At 45.3% G+C, this 25,886-nt stretch overlaps 1 protein-coding gene across 1 annotated transcript; it reads right to left on the reverse strand.

Annotated features, from left to right (window-relative positions):
• Positions 1-252: 252 nt before the first annotated feature.
• Positions 253-25,865, reverse strand: cavin1 (caveolae associated protein 1). The gene is made up of 2 exons (XM_014158728.2): positions 24,938-25,865; positions 253-4,078 (listed from the first exon to the last, which is right to left on the reverse strand). The coding sequence occupies exons 1-2, from the start codon at positions 25,460-25,462 to the stop codon at positions 3,080-3,082; spliced, it is 1,524 nt and encodes a 507-aa protein (XP_014014203.1). The 5' UTR covers positions 25,463-25,865; the 3' UTR covers positions 253-3,079.
• Positions 25,866-25,886: the final 21 nt, after the last annotated feature.

The raw sequence follows: 25,886 nt of genomic DNA on the forward strand, positions 1-25,886 counted from the left end.
TGCACTATAACTGAAAAGTGTGTATTTGAGACATTATGGAAAACTTGGTATGGAAGATAGTGAGACTCGTGCACCACATACAATTTTGGTCTCTATGGTTTATATGTTTCCTGAATAATATTCATAATGTTACTTGTACCACATGCAACAACTTAATCAAAAGTAAAATAATTTGTGCTTGCAAGGATACACTACCGCTTGTTTTTCATTTGGGGTCATCATCTCAGTGTTTTCAATGAGGACATACAGCAATTGTGAATCAAATTAGCTTTTATTAAAGTATTAGTGGTTAGGGAATGAGTCATTACATGGTACAGATTTCATATGCATTATTTAACCAACATGAAAAAGAAATGGGGGGGTTTAAACATAGACTTTAGTTGTGGGGTCCCCCCAGTTGCATTATTTAACCAACATGAAAAAGAAATGGGGGGGGTTTAAACATAGACTTTAGTTGTGGGGTCCCCCCAGTTGGTTTAAAATGTCTCTTAAAAGCCGGGAAGGCACTGTTTTTTAAAATCATAGTTGCTGAATGTTATTTAAGCATTGTGTACAAAGTAAGTATAAAATGTAATTCATGGCTGTTTGTTGCTTAATGCAAGTATTTTCACAGAGGGTTTGGAGACAGCGGAAGCAAATTAAAGTTCACTGGTTTTGCAATAAAGGCAGTTGCACTGCTATGGCAGTGATTGACATTATATACACTTACATACACGGAAATGAATGGTAGAAAAAAAAACAGGATTATTCAGGTCTGGGTTTGGAAACTGGGCCGTGTTCATTAGGCACCAAGCGAAAGAAAATGCACTTTTTAGGTAGGGACTACCTTGACTTGTCCAATAAGAAACGTTCATTTCCGTGTTCCGTTTTAAAATGTTTTCTGTTCTATGCCACAATGAACAAGACCCAGGACATCAATGATACTGGAGTACTGTCTCCCCCTTTGTTACAGTTTGGAGGAAAAGTATGTTTCACCTCACCTTCGATCAATTAATCCAACTATTTATCTGTTTAGTTTAAAATGTACGTTTTTAAAATAAAATGGAGAACTTGTCTGTATGAGATCATTAGCAACGGTGATGGTGCATTTATGTGCGGTTGGAATAGTCAGTGACTGTGAGTCTGTGAGCATGCACACATTAGGTCAGGATTACATTGTGTCAATAAAACTAAAAAGGGTTGAATTGGATATTAAAAACATTCTAGGTTCTAAACGCAACAAGAGAATCAAAGCACAGTTGACTTGCATCAGCCAGGTTACAAAATGTTAGGGAAAACAAGTGCTTGGTATCAGCCCATTGGGATTTAAGGGTCTACATCAGTGAAAAGTACTAGTTGATGAGCGGCTTTCGTAAGGAGATGCTGGTGTCAGCGCAGCCGCGTTGTAAATTTCCCTATGTTTAATACCATACATTGCCACTAGGTGGTGAACCTCATCAAAACACTTTTAAAGAGAGTAGACATTAAAAAAGTGTTGGGAAAATGAGTGTGTAAGTGGCTGGTTAGTCTACCGTTAACTCAACACATAAGAAACTTTGATAAAACATTGATAAAACAAATGATTGCTATTGTACAAGGTTTATATAGCACACCAGTGGCAGGATTTACATTTTTCCACCAGGATTGTGAAGAAATCGTATAAAATTGCTCCTTATCTTTGTTGTCACGTACTAACAGAGCTTTTAATGACTTGAGATGTCATCAGAATGTCCTTTCTTATCTAAAACTCAGGCAGTGAATGAATACATGTGTGCGTAGTCTACCTACAGCACGAGTGACATTCCATAAACGTCTCACAACCATTTTGTGTTTCTTGCAGATGTTAGGATCCTTCATTTGAGCGCAGACCCCTGTGTTAGACTCTTTCTTCACAAACAACAAAAAGGTGATGGTATAAGATGCCATCTTTATCAAGAAAATACACCCAAATTACATGAACTGGTCAAATTCACAATATATTCACCATGCCTATAGGAAAAGTGTGTGTGGGGGGGGGGGGGGGTAATAATATTAAGAATTAAGTAATACTTTCATCGTATCGGGGGCCTAAATTATTTATAAAATATCCAAAAGCACTACATAATCAATCATTATTATGTCAAAAATGGTATGTCACTGTAAACTTTATGTCAACCTTTGGTTATTTGTAGGTTGGTAAACTGATATAAGCATTTATGAATATATTAATGCAGTGCTTCGATATTTTAGAATCACTTATACAATGGGAAAGTGACTGCCCATTTCGCCTTACTTCCTGGATCCAGTCCCATACTGTTTTTTAATGGGCTTCAAGATTATATAATCAAATTCAGGAAAACGTGGTCATTTAAGATATAAAAAAATATATATATTTGTATTTGTGGATTTATTTAATTTAACCCGATACCGTTTATGAAGATTTTCAATTTCATTTTTGTGCTTTTTACGCTTGATGACCTTTCAAGAAACAAATCATTTCAAAACCAAAGTGGCCACACTTTCCCATCATTTAATGGTCTGTGTTATCCTTTTTTCCTTAGACTGTTACTAAAGTGTTACTGAAATATCTAACATACAGATGATAACTAAATTTGCACTTTACTAACTTCCATTCACAGCTTTTGTGAGTGACGTTAGCATTTCAACTTAAACATAATTTTGGAAGTTGATGGGATATTATACTGTTCGCTCCCAAGGGATATGGCCACACCCCTTCAGAGTAATAATTTGTTCACGGCATAGAAACTTTATTCTGTATTCCTTACCACCCCATTCTCTCCCTTTCTTTCCCTTCCAACCCCATGTTGTTGTTTGTTGTCTCATTCTTCTTCCTTTTCTTCTTCTCTTCATGGCCTCTCTAGCACCCAATCCCAAAATCAATCCCTAGCCCCTCCCCCTTAGACACTTTTGCAAAGTGGATTGGACAGGTGCAAGAAATACAGCAGAAGACAACAGGTAGCTATACCGTATTGCTTCTACCTATCCAGTCCTTTTTAGATCTAAGGCGCTCAGGGGGTTTGGTTCTAGTAGGCAGTTTTGGGATTAGGCAATTTGTCTCGTTCACCATCCTCCTCTTCCTCCTCTTCCTCCACTTCCTCACCTAGTCGCTGTCCCTATCCCGCTCCACCAGCACATGCTCCGAGTCCTCGTGCATCTCCTGCAGGGAATGGCTGTCCTCCTCGTCCTCTTCCTCTTCCTCTTCATCCTCCATCCCCTCCTCCTCTCCTCCTCCATTCATCATATCCACGTCCACGTCCAGATCCACACGCCCCTCGTGGCAGTCATCCTCCAGTCCCTGAAAAGGGTTCAGGTCCTGGGATACCTCCACCATCTCCGTCCCCTGGACTTCCACGGGCTCCATGGCCCCCTCGCGGAACTTCTTGACGTGGAAGGTGAAGGGAGGCACCTTGTAGATGGCGGTCTTGTCGCGGGCGTAGACGGTGTGGTCGGGGGTAAAGGATTTCATCACCTTCTGCCGTGACACCTTCATCTTCTCCTTCTGCTCGGGGTTGACACTCATGCGCGTGCCCAGCTTGCCCATCTTCTTCTCGATGTTGTGGCGCGTCTTCTCCAGGTTCTCCTTGGTCTTCTGCTTGGTCTTGTCGAAGTTCTCTTTGGCGTTTTTTTTGGTCTTGTCGAAGTTCTCTTTGGCGTGTTGTTTGGTCTTGTCGAAATTCTCTTTGACGTTTGGCTTCGGGATTTTCTCCACGTTCTCCTTATTGGTTTTCTGCCTGTTAAAGCCCATCTTCTCCTTGGTCAAGGTCATCTTCTCCTTGGTCAAGCCCATCTTTTCCCTGGTCTTGGTCATCTTCTCCTTGGTCAAGCCCATCTTCTCCTTGGAGAAGGCACTTTTGATGTTTTGTACGCGCTGGAGGCTGCTACGCTTGATGCGTTCGGTTCGCGACTCCTCGATGACGTCCTCGGTCTCCAGCTCCTCCTCGTCAGAGGAGAGGTCCAAGTGGGGCTTCTCTTCTCCCTCCTCTCCGTTCTCCTCGGCTCCTTCTTTCAAGTCCAGCACGCTGCCTCTTCCTCCCTCTACCAGCTCTGAGAGCTTCATGGACTTTGACACGGTCAGTTTAGAGGGAATCTTCACCTCATCCTGCAGATAAGAGGAGACATGAAGCTGTTAAAACAGATGATAGACATGCTCTATACGTCAGAGAATATGTTTTTGGACCAATAAATATGTTTTCTTAGACCAATAAATATCCCCCCCCCCCCACAAATATCTTATTGACAATAATAGTTCAAAGTCAAATTATTCAGGGCATGGGTATCTGAAGTTACACATTTGTATTGCAAACACTACCCTTTCTTTGACTACATTTATGAAGAACTTTAACTTTGTCCTCAAACATTTCAACTTCAAAGCAACACTAATACTTGTTCAGACTTGGGTCTTGTATTAGTTTCTGATAAGGTACATCTTAAAAAAGTCTGACATGATAATCCCACATGGGAACCCTTGCCCTGGGTTTGTACCGATAAAACAACATTTGTGTGTGCGCATGTGTATGTTTGTGAGTGTGTGTGCGTGTGAAACAGACAAAGTGTGTATCCACGTGTGTGTGCGGAAACCCTGGTGCTTCTGCAGTGGGTGTGATAAAGCCTGAGATCCCAAACACCTCTCCCAACAATACCCCCCCCCCCCCCCCTCCCCGTTTCCACATTTCCACTCCACTACAAAACCATTACATTTTCCACTGTCGTGTCTCCCTCTGGCATGAAAAAATAAGTAACCTTCAGCTTCCAAGCTTTGTATTGGATCCCGCCCTTTCCAGAAGCAATCAGGGTACCTTAATTACTCTATTGTTTAACGCCTGTACTCCTGATGCTGGTGAGTCATGTTCCTCACCTCCTTTGCACTGCACACACACACACTTTCTTAACGTACACGCACACATTTTTTTTATTATTACACACACACACTTTTAAATGTTTGGGCACACACACGTGCACACTGAAGGGGTGGAGAGACCTCCAGGCTTTTCCTGTCAGGAACATGGTGATTTCAAGGCCTCTGAGCTACCTGCAGGCTGCCACACGTTCAGAGTCAGACGCCATCTCCTAACCAAGGCTCACTGCGTCACATTACCTGTCTGGAACTGGGGAGCCTAGACACTGAAGACAGCTTTCAACTGAAACGTTTGTGTGTAACCCCCATGTGCAGACCAAATGTTTTGGGGGGGTTTTCCAATGAGGAATGAAGTACACTCTTTAAAACTTCAAGTATGCTCTTTAACAAATGTTTACTTTGTTCACATGTACAAAGGACAGGCTCCACTGGTGTTAATGCCTTATTGACATGAGGATGGATAGAAAGTCATCAATGAATCTAACCTAGGGGCGGCAGGTAGCCTAGTGGTCAGAGCGTTGGGCCTGTAACCGAAAGGTTGCTAGATCGAATCCCAGAGCTGACCAGGTAAAAATCTATTGTTCTGAACAAATAAGAATTTGTTCTTAACTCATTCGCCTAGTAAAATACTGGATGAGGCCATTATTTTCATGATCTAACCCACCAAGATAGCGGCTTCTCAAAAACACCTGATATCTTGACCTGCCTCAACGAGTGTTTCTGAACAGCACAGGCACGTTTCAACTCTTTGTTGTCGTTTCTTCCATTCCCCTTTCCCACCCGCCCCGTCTCATCATCCTGGTACGCCTCTCCCTCTTCCTGTTCCTTCGCATTCCAGGCTCGCAAGCCCCTCGCTCTTTTCCCGTGTGCGTGTGTTCCTGCGTTCTGCCAAACCCGTGTACAATGCTCCGGCTTGTTAATGGAAAAGACATTTTCTTTTTTTTTCCATCACGGCAATCTCACTGAGTCACTCGCTTACACTGCCATATGGCTCCTATGGGTCTCCAGCTAATATTGTGCATTGTCTCCCCCCCCCCAACCCCCACCTTTAGGAAAACAGGAACAGTAACAGGCATTAACAAAGGGGCTCGGAGGGGGGGTGGGAGAGTGGGGGGGCGAGAAATACCTTTTGGCTGAGTTAAACGAGGGAGACACCACCGGCTATTTTGATAAGCACAAAGGTGATGATGCTTTTACGGCTGTCTGGAAAACCATGTGCTTGCATCGCTATTGGAAGGCAAAAAAACTGGAGCGTCAAAGCAGGTGGGAGAGGAGAACTCCCTATTGTGTTTCATTGTTCTGTGACTGGGATTATACTTTTGGTCATGCATTGTGTTCTAGTGGTGTCAAGGGTAAACCCAACCTTGACTGATGAACCCTTATTTCCTTAGTAGTACACAGGGGTTTGCGTTCCAAATGGCACCCTATTCCCCATGTAGTGCATTACTTATGACCAGGGCTCATAGGGCTTTGGTCAAAAGTAGTGCACTGTAAAAGGGAATATGGTGCCATTTGGGATTCTGCCAGGAAGAGAGTCTTACATTGATTTATATCACAAGCATAACATGGGTTTTCTTGAAACAATTTCCTAGCCTTGTATGTTATCAAAGTTGTTCTCTTGGTTCTGGCGAAAAGGTCAAGGGGCGTGGTTTAATGAGCAGCAAATAGGGTTGGGCGGTATCCCGATTTTCATACCGTCATACCGTTTCTGTACCATACCGTATGAGTTATTACCGAATGTGCACACTAGGGGGCAAACATTTTATGACCACTTTTTTTTACACACAAAACAATTTAGGCAACAGGGATCTTGATCCAGGAGGGGATTGAATGTCTCTGCTGTAATGTCTCTGCTGTTTGTTTTAAAACAACATAGAAAATCCTACCGTTGGTATTTCAAAATACCCTGGTATACGGTATAAACGGTATATTGCACAAGTCTAGCAGCCAAGTCACTAACCAAACCAATCAGATGTGTTCGTATTTGTCCAACCCCGGGGACAACTTTCATAAAATATAAGGCTAATGTGCTCTTAGCGCAGGCTTTTACAGTCTGTTACAATAGCCTTTTTCATTGCAGGTCTATGTAAGGACTCGACTTACCTTTTCTTATTTCAAATCCCATTTACTCCTACCGTACTGATCAAATCGGCTTGAGATCAACAGGCACGTACGTGCACAGCACAGGAGGTTGGTGGCACCTTAATTGGGGAGAACGGGCTCGTTGCAATGACTGGAGCGGAATAAGTGGAGAGGTAACAAATACATCAAACACAGGGTTTCCAGGTGTTTGATGCCATTCTATTTGCTCCTTTCCGGCCATTATTATGAGCCGTCCTCCCCTCAGCAGCCTCCTGTGATGCACAGGTCTACAAGTTCCACAGCATACCTGCCTAAATCCCTCTCCCCCCACCCACCTTGTGTGAAAGTAACCCTCCGAATACAAATATGATTAAGCTATCGAGTTTTAGATATTGGATGGTAGAAACTAGACATATGTGCCCTTTCTTGACTTTAATCTGCCCCCCTACAGCGAATACCTCTGCCCGGCCCAGCTCGGGAGACCTCCAATCTGTCAGTATGCAACTTCAAAGAACGGAAGTTCAGAGGTCAAGGCACTTATATAAGGCTTCTTGAGGAGCCAAAACGGGGGGTGTAACGGAGGGAAGTGTGTACATGGAAAAAGAGTGGTCTGCGTCCCAAATGGCACCCTATTCCCTACGAAGTGCACTACTTTTGACTGGTCGAAGGTAGTGCACTTTATAGGGAACAGGGTGCCATTAGGGCTCCAACCGGAGTGTGACAGGAAGCCAGGCATTCACCTTGGCGTGACTGATATCCTGACCCTTCCTCATTTAAAAGGACATTGTTCTCTCAGGCCAGCGAGGGGGAGACCGAGAGACAGAAGCCGACGAGGGGGAGACCGATAGACAGAAAGGCAGGAAGGTGGGGGGGGGTATGTATGCCTGTGTGTGTGAGCATGTGAGCGCGTGCACATCTGTGTGTGTGGAAGTGTCTAAATGTTGCAAAGGAGAACTTGCCCAATACATACAGTAACATTGCCATACTTGATTTGAACTTTGCCCATCAATTACAAATGGCAGGCATTGCAAAACATTCTGTGCCAGGGTTAAATGTGTCCTGTAGTGTTGGGAGTAGTCTATGATTTGTGTTTCATCATCACATGGGCTGCAATCTTTATCTTGTGCTTCTTGGTGTCAGTCAAGGCAGGGTGTGGTGTGTCTGTGCATGTAGGATGGTGGGGGGTGGGGGTAATGTGTGTGTGCATGTAGGATGGTGGGGGGTGGGGGTAATGTGTGTGTGCATGTAGGATGGTGGGGGTTGGGGGGTAATGTGTGTGTGTATGTATCTGCTTATGGTTTTTCAGTGATTTCAGACCTCCCCTTTCAGACCGTTCCATTCTACCACCACAGATACACAGCTACAGTGTACTGTATACACACACTCTTCTGTTGTCCTTAGCAACCACCACAGAGAAACTCCCCCCAAGCCGTTGCTTCGTGTGCTGGGACCACAGTGGTGAATACAGTCTATTTTTCTCTCTCTTTCCTTCTCCTCTCTCTCCTTATTTCTCTCCTCTCTCTCTCTCTCTTCTCTTCGATGTTCTCTCTCTAATTCCTTTCTCTCTCTTTACCTCCATCTTTCTCTCTCTTTACCTCTATCTTTCTCTCTCTCCGTCTCCCTCTAATTCCTTTCTCACTCTCTCCCTCCCTCCCTCCATCTCTCATTCTTTTTTCCCTCTCTTCTTGTCTTTCTCTTTTTCTCTGTCTCTCTCTATTACCATCTCTTTCCTCCCTCCCCTCTCCCTTTCTCCCTCCCTCCCTCCCTCCTTCATTCACTTAGTCTTAGTCATGGAGAGAGTGGTGCAGCTAGCTCCGAGACATGGCCTGTGGAAAAGTCATCTGTCTCAAAGGTGTTTACAGTGCGGTTACACTCACACTCGCTGAGTGCCTCTGCCACCCACTTAGAGTGTGCGTGTGTGTAGGCGCGAGCACACGTGTGTGTGTGTGTGTGTGTGTGTGTGTGTGTGTGTGTGTGTGTGTGTGTGTGTGTGTGTGTGTGTGTGTGTGTGTGTGTGTGTGTGTGTGTGTGTGTGTGTGTTTGTGTGTGTGTGTGTGTGGGCGGTCTATCCACAATAATTCAACACCACACAATGCACTCCAGTGTACATACTGTACTGAACGTTAAACTCATGTGGAACAACATCGAGCGTGAACGTTCAGTCTGGTTTAACCAGGCTACGTCATCTCCTTTTGAGTACAAACATTCTAAACAATAGTATGTAGAAAGACTATTTACAGGATGTAGAAAGGCCTTTGACTATCCACCTATGACTACCAACACTAACACACGCAAAGGCCTCTTTTGTTAAACATGTATCTGCTTTGCTGCAAGCGGCACAAACGGGCAGTGGGGGGCTGGCGAGGCTAGCTAAGTCAAAAACAGGTGACCCATGTTGAACTGCTGCCTGCATGCCTTGTCATTGTGTTGCGGTGGGGGGGTGGGGGCTAGGTGGGTGGGGGGGGTGCTCATATGCTGAGATCAGCTGGCTGCAACCCCGTGCCGTCAGCACAAATAAGTCCCACTCTTTCACTAACAAGCCTACGTGTGTGTCCCCCCTCTCTCTCTCTCTCTCTGTCTCTCTCTCTTTCCCAACCTCCCTCTCTTCCCCCTCTCTCTCTGGCTTTCCAGTATCCGCAACCCTATTCTGCTTTTGGCCTGTTTTTCTGCCTTGTGGAATGATTTGGTGGTGTGATGTGCAAGTTTAATCCATGTGCAAAAATTATGTAGGTGGGTACAATAAAAATTCCTAGACAATTATCCTTCATGTTGTAATTGTAATATTAATGTCCTCATCACCATCACCACTATACTTTACTACATGTATATTCCCGAGTCAATATTCATATCATAAGAAGGAATTCCCCTGGACCACGCCCACAGATTAGGAAAACAAACATTCTTTAACATTGACCCCCATTGTAAAAGAGCCAACAAGTACACTCTCGCTATACAATTTTTTGTTCATCCGGACCTACGGTTCATGTAGGAAATAGAGCCTGCGAGAAGAGCCCTGTGGCTTCAGCCTTTTCGGCGTGGGAAAGTGGGAAATGTGGGGATCCACTACCCAAGTAGACTTCTCATAGCTATGTGTGTGCAAAACATTTAATCACAGGTAAAACATTTAACTTGTTTCGTATAGTCTGTTTGTAACTTCAGTCACTACTAGTAGCTGTATAGTCTGTTTGTATTGTTGGTCTTGGCTAGCTTAATGTTTTAGTTGGTAGCTAGCTAGCACTCACTAGCGCCATTATGAAAAGGTGCATGAGGGAAGCCCTACAATATTACGTTTTTCTAAGCATGGGGAGAATGCTCGGGAGCAAAGATGAAAAGTAATATTTAGACATGCTGTACTTTTCTTAAATGTAGTTTGTAGTTGACTAAAACAAGCAAACAACAAGAAAATCACGTTTGAAAAATGTAAAGTTTTTGCTTTGAGACAATTAGGTAACCAAGGTAACCATGGTTTGTTTTCCCCCAAGGCGGGCGGGGCCGCTACGTTCTATCTAATACCGACAGGGAGTATCTGCCTGTCCTTGAGTCTATGCTTTGTCAATATTTCCACATTCCGACCTCAGCAGGAAAAATAAATTGCACTTTACAAACAGGCATGTGTCAGAGGACCTCGTTTGACCGCGGCAAGGCTCGAGGACCCGGGTGAGGCTCACCATGGAAGCTTTCCTCCAGCCCAGCCCAGCCCAGCCCCAAAACCCAAATCGCAGTAGAACCACTCATCACTGCCATGTGTACAGCTTCTTTACTGTGTGTGTGTGAGAGTGAGTGTGTGTGTGTGTGTGTGTGTCTGCCGGGCTACAGAGGAATTCCTCTCTCACCAACACTCTCTCTCTGTCCTCCTCCTTTTTCAGTTTTCATGGAGCAAAAACAGTTTTACATTCTTCTTTGCATACATCTGAACTTTTATGCATTGCGAAAATGTCGCTCTTTAGCACAGAAGCAGAAAGAAACCAAATATCCCTTTTAGGAATAATTTCATGCCCTTCAATTTAAGTCTCTTTGAGCCCTGGTCAAAAGTAGTGCACTATGTAGGGATTAGGGTGCCATTTGGGACGCAACCTTAAATGAAAGAAATGTCCTGCCTTGAAATAGAAATCCTTCACTGGACTAACGTTTGAATGAATTGCACTACTTTCCAAAGCAAACCACTGACTGAAGATCGTATTAGGCCTAGTCTGGGATGCTGATCTAAAGTCAGTTGTGTGTTCCCCCTCTAATGGTTAAGATTACAATTGGGAGAGGGGAGGCTGATCGTGGATCTGTGCCTAAGGGGCGTGTGTGTGTGGGAAAGCATGCGATGGGCAAACAGTGACAGAGCCTCTGGGGGAGAATGGCAGCTCCTTTTTTCCATTCTGATTTTCCCCTGGCCCTTTGAGAGAGAGAGAGAGAGAAAATAGACACAGTGAGAAAAAGAGAGAAATATAGAGAGAGAAAGAAAATAGAGAGACAGAGAAAGAGAAAAAAACTAGAGAAAGAATGAAAGAAAGAGAGAAAATACAGAATGAAAGAAAGAGCAAGAGAAAATAAAGAAAGAAAGAAAAAAATGTGGAAAGAGAAAGAGTAATACAGTAGGGGAGAAAGAGCGAGCGAGGAAGAGAGAGAGAGAGAGAGAGAGAACGTCGGAGTCACAGAGGGAGAGGAGAGAAGAGATTGCTATATAAAGTTATGGCATGCCGGAGGTCCCTCGGGGGGAACGGAGCGCGATGAATCACAAGCTCTGTTGTTGAGACATCTCTCCTCCTCTGCCCTGTGATCACGAACTGGCCACGCAACACCTTCTCTGACTCCCCTGTTATTCCTGTTGGGGATGAGTACACTCTGACTCCCCTATGTTATTCCTATTGGGGATGAGTACACTCTGACTTCCCTATGTTATTCCTATTGGGATGAGTACACTCTGACTCCCCTATGTTATTCCTATTGGGGATGAGTACATTCTGACTCCCCTATGTTATTCCTATTGGGGATGAGTACACTCTGACTCCCCTATGTTATTCCTATTGGGGATGAGTACACTCTGAATCCCCTATGTTATTCCTATTGGGGATGAGTACACTCTGACTCCCCTATGTTATTCCTATTGGGGATGAGTACACTCTGACTCCCCTATGTTATTCCTATTGGGGATGAGTACACTCTGACTCCCCTATGTTATTCCTATTGGGGATGAGTACACTCTGACTCCCCTATGTTATTCCTATTGGGGATGAGTACACTCTGACTCCCCTATGTTATTCCTATTGGGGATGAGTACACTCTGACTTCCCTATGTTATTCCTATTGGGGATGAGTACACTCTGACTTCCCTATGTTATTCCTATTGGGGATGAGTACACTCTGACTCCCCTATGTTATTCCTATTGGGGATGAGTACACTCTGACTTCCCTATGTTATTCCTATTGGGGATGAGTACCCTCTGACTTCCCTATGTTATTCCTATTGGGGATGAGTACACTCTGACTCCCCTATGTTATTCCTATTGGGAATGAGTACACTCTGACTCCCCTATGTTATTCCTATTGGGGATGAGTACACTCTGACTCCCCTATGTTATTCCTATTGGGGATGAGTACACTCTGACTTCCCTATGTTATTCCTATTGGGGATGAGTACACTCTGACTCCCCTATGCTGTTCCTATTGGGGATGAGTACACTCTGACTCCCCTATGTTATTCCTATTGGGGATGAGTACACTCTGACTTCCCTATGTTATTCCTATTGGGGATGAGTACACTCTGACTCCCCTATGCTGTTCCTATTGGGGATGAGTACACTCTGACTCCCCTATGTTATTCCTATTGGGGATGAGTACACTCTGACTCCCCTATGTTATTCCTATTGGGATGAGTACACTCTGACTCCCCTATGTTATTCCTATTGGGGATGAGTACCATCTGACTCCCCTATGTTATTCCTATTGGGGATGAGTACACTCTGACTCCCCTATGTTATTCCTATTGGGATGAGTACACTCTGACTCCCCTATGTTATTCCTATTGGGGATGAGTACCATCTGACTCCCCTATGTTATTCCTATTGGGGATGAGTACACTCTGACTCCCCTATGCTGTTCCTATTGGGGATGAGTACACTCTGACTCCCTTATGTTATTCCTATTGGGGATGAGTACACTCTGACTCCCCTATGCTGTTCCCTTTGGGATGAGTGCCCTTTGACTCCCCTATGCTGTTCCCATTGGGATGAGTACACTCTGACTCCCCTATGCTATTCCTATTGGGGATGAGTACACTCTGACTCCCCTATGCTGTTCCTATTGGGGATGATTACACTCTGACTCCCCTATGCTGTTCCCTTTGGGATGAGTGCACTTTGACTCCCCTATGCTGTTCCCATTGGGATGAGTACACTCTGACTCCCCTATGCTATTCCTATTGGGGATGAGTACACTCTGACTCCCCTATGCTGTTCCTATTGGGGATGATTACACTCTGACTCCCCTATGCTGTTCCCTTTGGGATGAGTGCACTCTGACTCCCCTATGCTGTTCCCATTGGGATGAGTGCACGTTGACTCCCCTATGCTGTTCCCTTTGGGATGAGTGCACTCTGACTCCCCTATGCTGTTCCCATTGGGATGAGTGCACTCTGACTCCCCTATGCTGTTCCCTTTGGGATGAGTGCACTTTGACTCCCCTATGCTGTTCCCATTGGGATGAGTGCACTTTGACTCCACAACGTTGTTCCTATAGGGATGAGTACACTGACTTCCATGTGTTGTTGCTATTGGGACTCCCTGAGCTGTTTTTGGAACACTTTTCCACCCCTTCTCGAACGGTTTCTGAGGGTGGAGCAGGGGAGAGGAAGATGGTTATTCAGCGTTTCATTCAGTAGAAACACTATGTCACATCATAAGGAAAGCTGCGTAACTCAGTGAACATATGCTACAAAGGACATGAAGCATTGCTTTTCAATGAGGAACGTCGGGAATCTGGTTTTCTCGCTGAACACAAAGAGAAGTTCCCTTTAGGGACAAGTACACTCTCGCTATACAGTTCCTTTATGAGCTACAGTAAGCCCATGCCTGGCTAACACCAGCTGACCCCTGACTCCTGAAAGATAAGCAGCACACCCTTACGGACTCCCCTATTTTTTTCCCCTCGGAAAAGGTCTTCCCTGACTAACTAGTGTCAGCTGTTCCCCTATGGTATTGTAAGGTGATTTAGTTATAGTTAGTGCATTAGGCCTATACTGTGGTAGTATAATGCTAAGCCATTACATTTCCAGTAATAGCTTGCTGTTTTCCAGAAACAGTCTTAAAGATTTCTCAGTGAGTCAGACCGATGATTCCTTTTCACAAACGCCCTAAATAACAAAATGAACTAATCTGATCACATGATTTCATATTTGATGTTCTGTTTACAGGAATTTGCTTATTAGATATGATATCGCATATAGGCTTGTCTTTGTGCTTGTTCGAGATGTAAGGCTGTAAATATGCATTTTCAAAACACTTCAGGGCTAGTCAATGTTACAGTTTAATAATTTCGCAGATGAAGACCAACAGTAAGTCCATTCAACCAAACAAAGTGAAACAAATAAACCATACAACTGGAGTGTCACAAGTACAACTTTTGTCATAAAGAACTGACTGTGCTTAAAACAACAACATGATGTTGAGTTTATACCTCAGAGCCATGCTAGGTTAAGTTTGTGAGATGGCTAGCAGTGCCAAAGTATTCCTGATACAGTAGAGAGAACGCAGGGGTCGTCCTTGCTTCCGGATAAGCTAAACACCTTCTTCGTCTGCTATGAGGATAACATAGTGCCACCGGCTCGGCCTGCTACCAAGGACTGTGGGCTCTCCTTCTCTGTGGCCGACGTGAGTAAGACATTTAAGCGCGTTAACCCTCGCAAAGCTGCCGGCCCAGACGACATTCCTAGCCGTGTCCTCAGAGCATGCACAGACCAGCTGGCTGGAGTGTTTACGGACATACTCTGCTGTCCCCACAAGCTTCAAGATGTCCAGCATTATTCCTGTACCCAAGAATTCAAAGGTAACTGAACTAAATGACTATCGCCCCATGAGCACTCACTTCTGTCATCATGATGTGCTTTGAGAGACTAGTCAAGGATCATATCACCTCTGCCTTACCTGACACCCTAGACCCACTTCAATTTGCTTACCGCCCCAACAGATCCACAGGCGATGCAATCGCCATCGCACTGCACACTGCCCTATCCCATCTGGACAAGAGGAATACCTATGTAAGTATGCTGTTCATTGACTATAGCTCAGCATTCAACACTATAGTACCCTCCAAGCTCATCATTAAGGTCGAGGCCTTGGTTCTAAACCCCACCCTGTGCAACTGGGTCCTGGACTTCCTAATGGGCCGCCCCCAAGTGGTGAATGTAGGAAACAACACCTCCACTTCGCTGATCCTCAACACCGGGGCCCCACAAGGATACGTGCTCTGCCCCGTCCTGTACTCCCTGTTCACCCATAACTGCGTGGCCATGCACGCCTCCAACTCAATCACCAAGTTTACAGATGACACAACAGTAGTAGGCCTGATTACCAACAATGATGAGACAGCCTACAGGGAGGAGGTGAGGGCCCTGGGAGTGTGGTGCCAGGAAAATAACCTCTCACCCAACATCAACAAAACTAAGGAGCTGATCGTAGACTTCAGGAAACAGCAGATGGAGCACGCCTCTATCCACATTGATGGGACCGCAGTGGATAAGGTGGAAAGCTTCAAGTTACTCAGGGCACATAATTGACAAACTGAAATGGTCCACCCACACAGACAGCGTGCTGTAGAAGGCACAACAGCGCCTCTTCAACCTCAGGAGGCTGAAGAAATTTGGCTTGGCACCTCAAACCCTCACAAAATATTACAGATGCGCAATTGAGAGCATCCTGTCGGGCTGTATCACCGCCTGGTCCAGCAACTGCACCGCCCACAACCGCAGGGCTCTCCAGATGGTGGTGCGGTCTGCCGAACGCATCACTGGGGAAAGCTATTTGCCCTCCAGGACACCTACAGCACCTTATGTCACAGGAAGGCCAAAAAGATCACCAAGGACAACAACCACCGGAGCCACTGCCTGTTCACCCCGCTATCATCTAGAGGGTGTCAGTACAGGTGCATCAAAGCTGGGACCGAGAGACTGAAAAACAGCTTCTATCTCAAGGCCATCAGACTGTTAAATAGCCATCACTAGCAAATTAGTGGCTGCTGCCCTATATACATAGACTTGAAATCATAGGTCACTTTAATAATGTTTACACATTTTGCATTACTCATCTCATATGTATATACTGTATTCTATTCTATTCTACCGTATTTTAGTATATGTCGCTCTGACATTGCTCGTCCAAATATTTATATATTCTTAATTCCATTCCTTTACTTTAGATTGTGTGTATTGTTAGATATTACTTCTTAGATATTACTGCACTGTTGGAGCTAGAAACACAATAATTTCGTTACACCTGCAATGTCATCTTCTAAACACGTGTATGTGACAAATACAATTTGATTTAAGTTGATTTATGCTTTGTCTGAGTGCAGACTCAACCCACTGGGCAAAAACAAGTTGAGTCAACGTTGTTTCCACGTCATTTCAACCCCCAAAATCAATATGACGACGTTGAATCAACATGGAAAACTGATTGGGTTTGCAAGAAGTCCTCAAGTTAAGGGCATTTTGTCTTTTTTTCACCCATTTTTGGTTGATTTCACGTTGAATTCACATCAGTTGAAAACTCAACCAAATGTAAGTCAAAACTAGACATTGAACTGACGTCTGTGCCCAGTGGAAAGTTGTGTGGCGACGAACAATGTTAAAGGAAGTGCCCCCTTCTTCTTTGGATACACACACAGTCCTCATTCACTTGTGTTTGACAGTGCTGTCAAACAGCCCTCTCGTTTTACCTTTTTTAGTGTTGCACACCATTCAAATGGCTCGCATACAGCCGGATTTAATGTTATTACCATTACAAGCCCATAATGTTTCCCATTTGAATTCAAGATTGAAATCAGTGATTCACAACACAATGATGAAAATGTACATGTTAGAAGCTGCCTTGAGAATAACTCTCATACTCAAACCTTTGTCTTTGACAGGGCAAATCCATTTGTTCACCTCTCTCCGGTCTACAGTGCCATATAAGGCAAGGTATCAGGAATGCTTTGGTTCTCTTAACTCACTTACTAGCCAAAATGTAGAACATTCAACCTTCATTTTTGCGCGTTTCTTTCTTTCGGGGGACTTTGGCGGGTAGGGTAGCGGCCTTATCCTCTCCGGTATGACATCATACGTTCGGGCAGAGAGCTTGTCAACGGACGGAATTGCAGGAAAACAGAAGACACATCTAGACAGCTGGCGTAGCGGCGGCTCCGGCTCGAGTAGCCGCTCGCGGGGCCCACGGGAACTGGAGGTGGAGGGGTCGGTGGGGGGAGGGGGGGCGCAATCTAAAAATAGCGACTATCACATACTTGTTTGATTGTGAGAAGGAAGAGGCCTTTATGGGATCAGGTTCCTGTTTACGTTGGCTTGGATTTGAGTCTTGGTCTAAGTCTTTGTCCTGCGAAACTCTATCTCTTGTGGCTTTCGGCCCGCCATGGCGTCATGGTGTGGTTGTTGTTTAAAGGGATAGTTCACCTCCCCCCCAAAAGAAGTTGCCAGGTAAACAAAACGAAAGCATGGATCGCTGTCTTACATTGTCCATAGACTGGGTTATGAATTGTCAATGTCATTTTGTAATTTGGGTGAACTATCCCTTGTGTCAGTTGAAAGTCGTGGCTAATTATTGCTTGTTAATTCACTGTACCAATTAAGTGCCAGCTGACTGAAGGACGGCTTCCTTTCTGGGCAAGAGGCTTTGTTGAGGGCCTTCTTTTTCCCAGTTTGCATCTCCCTCTCCATCCCCCCTCTTGGAAGACCCATAACAGATCAACGGTAATGCCGGTCATTTGACACGTATCAATACATTTATTGTTAAGTCGATAATAGCTCGATGTCCTGCTTACGGGAATTTGCTTATTAGATATCGCAAATAGGCTCGTCTTTATGCATGTTCAAGGCTGTAAATATGCCCCGAGCCATGGCAGTCTCAGGGCTATACATGGCTATGGTAGCAACCGTGCCTCTTTATAGGGTTACCCGAGATACCGACAGGTCTGTGTCAAGTACTCTGAGCACTTTTCACCATACACCCTTCAATGCCACTGCAAGATACAGCTTGCAATTGTGAGAAGCCAGGTTTTTTTTCCTACATACTTTGTCTGGGGCTCCGATCAAACACATGTACATTCATGCACACACACACACACACACACACACACACACACACACACACACACACACACACACACACACACACACACACACACACACACACACACACACACACACACACACACACACACACACACACACACACACACACACACACACACACACACACACGGAGTCATGAATCTCTTCATGAACAGAAAACCATTGTTATTGGAAAGAGTAACAAGGGGGGTGCCATGGCAACGGTGGTGACTGTCATCCCATTGGGACTCACCATAAGTCAAGCGTACAGAACAGTACATAAACCGGCCTGGACAGAAAGAATGGAGTCGGTAGCAAAGGCTGGTTACAGTTCGCAATGGATTGTGTCTACAAAAGTCCATGCAAGTTCTTGAGTGCATACGTAGGCCACCGTATTTGATACGGTATTGTATTTATACTACTTGTCCTCTATCTTTGAAAATAGTCTTGCTTGGCCAAACTCATGGGCCTATGCCACCCTTGTGTTGTGTTGTTAGACACAGTGGGTGTGGGAGGAGACTACACTACGGAAAGTCAAATGCCTCGGAGGTGAATGGAATGGAACACCTCATAGTATTCCAATGAATGTAACAGCAATGACTGGGAATAATTCATTACAGGTATCTGTGTTTACTCATTACAGTGGATGGTCTGTGTGTGTGTGTTTTTGGTTTTACTATCCTTGTGGGGACGAGAAGTCCTCACAAGGATAGTAAAACAAGGACAATTCAGACAAGTGGGGACATTGCCGGTCCCTGAAAAGAAAAAGGCTATTTTAGGCTAAGAGGTTTAGGGTTAGGGTTACAATTAGGGTTGGCGTTAGGGGTTAAGGTTAGGGTAAATAGGATTTTGAATGGGAATCAATTGTTTGGTGTTCACAAGGATTGTGTGTGTGTGTGTGTGTGTGTGTGTGTGTGTGTGTGTGTGTGTGTGTGTGTGTGTGTGTGTGTGTGTGTGTGTGTGTGTGTGTGTGTGTGTGTATAAGCCTACATTCTGGGCTCTGTAGTGTAGAAGAAAGTCCCTGAGATGCCTCTCTAACTCAAAACATTTGCTGATCGCCAAGTGTGACATTTCATATTCATCTTCATTAAAAACACCAACCACAACGGATTCTGTTTTCTATACCACTTCTCTTAGAGCCCCCAACACACACACACACACACACACACACACACACACACACACACACACACACACACACACACACACACATCCATGTATGCTATCAATGTTTCTGCTACTTTGGGTGCATGAATACTGGATACAGTAAAATTGCTTTTTTGAGCATTCCATTTGTAGACTATTTGGAGGTGTGTATGTGAAAACAGAAAAGAGAACAGCATACTTTATCATCCCTTGGGGAAATGTGGTTTGTAACATACACGGAAAGCTAGGTGGGGTTGGTAGTGGTGTGGAGGGGTGGGGTGGGAGTTAGGGTGGAGGGGGAGTAGGAGAGATGGAGGTGGGTTTGGAGTTAAGGTGGAGGGAGGACTGGAGGGGGGTAGGAGGGAGGGGTGATAGTTAGTGGTGTAGGGGGAGTAGGAGAGAGGAAGGTGGGATGGGAGTCAGGGTGGAGTGATGGTAGTGGAGGTGAGAGAGCAGAGCAGAGCTGGGGAGCTGGAGATGCCGATGGTATGAATCAGCTGTCTAAATATGTCCTGCTCTGGATCAAAACACACACCCGCATCACGCACTCCTTACACAAAGAAGATGGACTCTCTCTCTCTCTCTCTCTCTCTCTCTCTCTCTCTCTCTCTCTCTCTCTCTCTCTCTCTCTCTCTCTCTCTCTCTCTCTCTCTCTCTCACCAGAGGAGGCTGGTGGGAGGTGCTATAGGAGGACAGGCTCATTGTAATGGCTGGATCAGGAATTTAAGGAAAGGAGTAAAACACGTTGTTTCCTTGTGTTTGATGTGTTTGGTACCAGTCCATTGATTCCATTCCAGCCAATACAATGAGCCCATCCTCCTACAGCTCCTCCCACCAGCCTTCTCTGACACACACACACATATTTCATGTTAGAAGGCCCATAGCAAGACTAGCTTTTCGCTTACCATTTGATCCGTTTCAAATTAAACAAATGATTTATGGTACTGGTTGAGAAATAATCCAATCATCAAATTAGACCCAAAAAAGTAACCTATAAGAATGTAGTATTCCTCTCTGCATTGCAACAGTCTCATCTGTGGTGGATTAAATGTTCCTGTGTTGCCCGTATTTACCTCTATTTATCCCCCTATCATACTACTCTCTCTCTCTTCCCTATTTATCTCCCTATCACACTCCCCTCTCTCTCTTTCTCTCTCTCTTTCTGTCTCCCTCTCTAACCCCCTTCCCCCTCCCTCTCACTCCCTCCCTCTCACTCCCTCCCTCTCACACTCCCTCCCTCACTCCCTCCCTCACTCACTCACTCACTCACTCACTCACTCACTCACTCACTCACTCACTCACTCACTCACTCACTCACTCACTCACTCACTCACTCACTCACTCACTCACCCTCCCTCCCTCCCTCCCTCCCTCCCTCTCATGGAGTTGTCACATTCCAGTGACATTTCACTGAAGTGTAGCCCCATTCCGAGCGGCTCTCTGAGGGGAACACAGCAACACACACATTCAGTCAGCTGTCCAAGCCCAGCCCGACACATCAGACAGATTAAACAAGGACTTACAGTAAATGTACATAAATGACATGCGCGCATGCACACACATATACACACAGGGCAGCTGTTCCTGCTAATAGAGCGTTGGGAGCCGTCAATATCGCTGAGGCGCTGACCGAGCTTACACAGATTAGTGGAGCAGGTCGAGAGCTTCAAGTTCCTTGGTGTCCACATCACCAACAAACTAACATGGTCCAAGCACACCATGACAGTCGTGAAGAGGACACGACAAAACCTATTCCCCCTCAGGAGACTGAAAAGATTTGGCATGGGTCCTGAGATCCTCAAAAGGTTCTACAGCTGCACCATCAAGAGCATCCTGACTGGTTGCATCACTGCCTGGTATGGCAACTGCTCGGCCTCCAACCGCAAGGCACTACAGAGGGTAGTGCGTACGGCCCCGTACATCACTGGGGCCAAGCTTCCTGCCATCCAGGACTTCTATACCAGGCGGTGTCAGAGGAAGGCCCTAAAAATTGTCAAAGATTCCAGCCACCCTAGTCATAGACTGTTCTCTCCGCTATCGCAAGTGGTACCGGAGCGCCAAGTCTTGGTCCAAGAGGCTTCTAAACAGCTGCTACCCCCAAGCCATAAGACTCCTGAACATCTAATCAAATGGCCACCCAGACTATTTGCATTGTCCCCCCCCCATTTTACACCGCTGCTACTGTCTGTTGTTATCATCTACGCATAGTCACTTTAATAACTCTACCTACATGTACATATTACTAACCGGTGCCCCCGCACATTGACTCTGTACTAGTACCCCCCTGTATATAGTCTCGCTATTGTTATTTTACTACTGCTCTTTAATTACTTTTGACTTTTATTTCTTATTCTTATTTGTTTTTTTGTTTTAAAACTGTACTGTTGGTTAGGGGCTCGTAAGTAAGCATTTCACTGTTGTATTCGGCGCATGTGACTAATACAATTTTATTTGATTTGATTGGGGTCCACTCACTCCCCCTACTTACTTTAGATGAACCTAGTTTAGCCTAATTTAGCATACCAATGGCTTCTCATATTAGCTTAGCCTAGTGTTAGCTTCTCCGGTTCAACCACAGAAAATAGAGGGCTTTAGCTGGGCCGGGAGTCGTGACTACACTTGTGGTAGCCTGGGGGCCTCCGGAGGGAGTGGGCTGGTGGGGGCGCTGACTCCAGGGTTAACAGGCACTTGCAAAGGGAAGATAAATACCAGTGCTCCTGCCGACTACAAAGCCACCCCAGCTGTGCCCTCAACTTTCTACCTTCCCTTCAGGATGAGTTACTGCATGTTTTCACTACAGTATCAGAGGAGGGCCGCGGCTCGGTAGGGTTTCCTAAGGGCTTGGATGAGAGTTAGGTTCTCTCCTCTGAAAAAAAATAGATTATATCAGGAATGACTGATTTTACGTTTTTAGCTTGACATCATAATTGGAGTTAGTTCTTAGATCGAGGCGAGAAAAGAACATTGGAAAGATGCACAGAAACCCCAAAGCCCATTTTTATCCATTAACAGGAAACTTGTTTCTGATAGGTACCAGTATCTTGTTGACTCCTGGGCTGCGTTCCAAATGGCACCCTATTCGCTATAGGGCCCTGGTTAAGAGTACTGCACTATATAGGGAACAGGTTGCCATTTGGGACGCAAGCCTTAGTGTTGTGTAAGAAAAGGCCTCCCCACGCTATATTCTATGTCCCCGGCTTGACCTCCACATCACTGATACGCACAGTACCACTCACTGGCTGGAACGAATGAACAAAGCCCAAAGAACCACACCCTGAGTATCAATCACCGGGAAGGGTTGAAAACCCCCTCATACTTCACCTAGTGGACTCTCCCTCATAGTGAAAGTGTACACATCTTGCCATCGGAACCACCTAACACTATTTGGCAGGGTGAGATAGGAAGGCATCACCAACAGTATCCTTCCTTCCAAATAGCCTTAAAAATGGAATGCTCCAAAAAGCTATTATCTGTGTACTGTATCCAGTATTCATGCACCCAAAGTAGCAAAAACATTGATAGCATTCATGGATGTTTGTTTGTGTGTGTGTGTGGGGGGGGGGGACCTTGATGGCTCTAAGAGAAGTAGCACCAAACAGAATATGTTGTGGTTGGTGTTTTTAATGAAGATGAATATGATGACATGTCAGACTTGGCTGTGATGTTTTGAGTTAGATAGGGATCTCAAGGAGTCTCTTCTACACCACAGAGCCCAGAATGTATTCTTACACACAAATACAAACACATACACACAAACAAACCGGGGCAGCAGGTAGGCTAGTGGTTTGAACGTTGGGAGTGTAACTGAAAGGTTGCTGGATCAAATCCCCAAGCGGACAAGGTAAAAATCTGTCGTTCTGCCCCTGAACAAGGCAGTTAACCCACTGTTCCTAGGCCGTCATTGTAAGTAAGAATTTGTTCTTAACTGACTTAGTGTAATAAATGTTACATTGAAAAGAAAATATGTTTCATGTTAGAAGGCTCATAGCAAGACTAGCTTTACGCCTGCCATTTGATCCGTTTCTAATTAAACAAATGACTTATGGTACTGGTTGAGAAATAATCCAATCATCAAATTAGACCCAAAAAAGTAATCCTATGAGTCAACCTATAAGAATGTAGTATTCCTCTCTGCAGTGCAACAGTCTCATCTGTGGTAGATTAAATGTTCCTGTGTTGCCAGTGTATCTCTCGACATAATAGAGGAGAAAGAGTTTTGTGTGCTCTTGTGTATCATATGTAGGGTATGCCTGCCTCATTTCGGTATGATTTGATTTGAATAATTTTTTGGTTGTTAAAATAAGACTTGTACAAATGGGAGAGTGGACGGCTCTGTGTGTCTGTGGGCGAGCGTGCACACAGACAAAAACATTTTCTCATAGACGGGCAAAGGGGGGGAAGGGAACAGAGCAAGAAAGAGAAGGGAGAGGGAGGGAGAGAGAGAGACAGAGAGAGAGAGAGAGAGAGACAGAGAGAGAGAGAGAGAGAGAGAGAGAGAGAGAGAGAGAGAGAGAGGGAGGGGGGGGGTCTGCCCAAGCTGTACTCGAGTCAGTCAGGAGGATGGAAACTCTGAATGTTCTCACACTGCTGTGCAAAGCTGCAAGCCATTACACATTATACCGTGGCCCGGGCTAAAAAAAGACTGCGCGGCGCTCCCGAGCTCGCTGCGAAACTACAAAGTGTCTTTTCAAATGAAACATCTGGAAGTCGAGTGTGCTTGTGGTATTTTCCATCTTTGTTTAAATGAAATAAAAAAAGGATGGCTTATAGATTCCTTATGACCAAAGAAGTGAGCTGTACGTTTTAACTCTGTAGGGTGCCACATAGGATCAAAGGCAAGAGATTTCTCAGTAGTGGACATTAGTAAGGATGACCCTACTTCTTCCATAGGGTGTGGCACATGGTATGATATAATCCTAGATCACCCAAGGTATACCAAAACAATGAAACATATATTACATAGAAATATGACATAGTGGAACATAGGAATAAATGTACGTGGCACTGGTTAAACTTCTTTTTGAAGTTCAAGTTCAAATCTAGATTTTTTTTCCCTACTTGATGGATTGCTTTCATGGGGCAATTGTGTCCTACAAACATAGTGATGTGTGATGTGAAATATACTTATCTATGAGTGGCATGTTTGACTTTGGTGTACATCCATATTAAAGAACAAGCTGTCATTTGGGCACTTGCCAATGATGCCTTGAGGTGAGCCACACCCCAAACTCCTCTCCCTCGTCAGTACACACTCAGCCGGGTAATATGCAAACTATCATCTGCAAAAAAGACCTGTCAATTGAGCATTAACCTTTCACGAAGTTCCACTTGTTTGTCTGTTTGCCAACCAACCCAAGGTACTACCCTCATGATAGTCCCCAACCCTCACCCATCCCAGTGTCAAGCGGGCGTGCCGTGCCCAATTCCCCCCTCAACCAACTCACACGCCACCCCACACACCTCCCCTCCATCGACACACATATCCACACACACACACACCCTTACCCCACCACCCACACACCTCCATCCCGTCCCCACTCCACACCCAAACACATTCACCCAACGCTCACCTGGTAGATCATGACTTTGAAGTTGCGCCTCTTCAGCAGCTCGTTCTCGTTGCTCTCCAGCCTCTTGATCTGACCCCCTTGCTTCTCCAGGTTGGCACGCACTGTCTTCACATTGACGCTCACCTTGCGCACCTTCTCCAGCATCTTGTTGACTGAGTTGGACGTGGTGCTGTGGCTCTTGGACAGTTTGGTTAGCTCGCCCTGGATTCCCGTCACTGACCGCTCCATGTCCTGCTGCCGAGCCTCCAGGCCACTCTGTGTCTGTTGGATCTGGTCCACCGCCCCAATGATCTTGTCCAACAGAGCCAGGACCATAACGCCGTTCACCTGGGCGCCCACTTTATCCTCTTCCTTTTCCTCCTGGTCGCCCTCGGACACGGCGAGCGCCACCAACGAACGTTCCTTGGCGGCAACAAAGTCTTCTTCATCCGACGGTGGCAGGTTGACTTCGTCGTCGGAGATCTCGGTGAGGGTCTGCTGCTGCTCCTGCAGCTCCAAGTGCAGGCTGGATGTTTCCACTTCCATGACTTTCTGGATTGTTTTCTGAATGAAAACCTGAAAATAAGTCAAAGGACTGTGTATTCAAAAGAATTAGACGCCGGAAAGAGATGCTTTCTCAATTGTTTTTTACTTCACTCGAACTCCTTGGATGTCAGTTCAGTATTTGCTGCTTTCTGTCCCCTGACTCACACACTTCTCTGTCTGCTCTGCCCTTCTGTGGTCCCGTACACTTCTCTCCTGTCTTTCTCTCAAACTCTCAAACTCTTTCTCTCAAACACACAAGCAGGCTTTCTCTCTCTTCCCTATGTTGCTAATCCTTGGACAAAGTCCAGTCTACAGGGAAGAAGTCTGCTTTGGAAGTAACCGTAGGAGCGCTGGGATGTGAATGACACTCTTCCCGGAGAAACCCTTCCAGTCAAAGCAGAGCCAGCAGCTTTTTTCCTCTCCG

This window comes from Salmo salar, chromosome ssa19 (assembly GCF_905237065.1).
Source record: "Salmo salar chromosome ssa19, Ssal_v3.1, whole genome shotgun sequence".
Taxonomy (NCBI): Eukaryota; Metazoa; Chordata; class Actinopteri; order Salmoniformes; family Salmonidae; genus Salmo; species Salmo salar.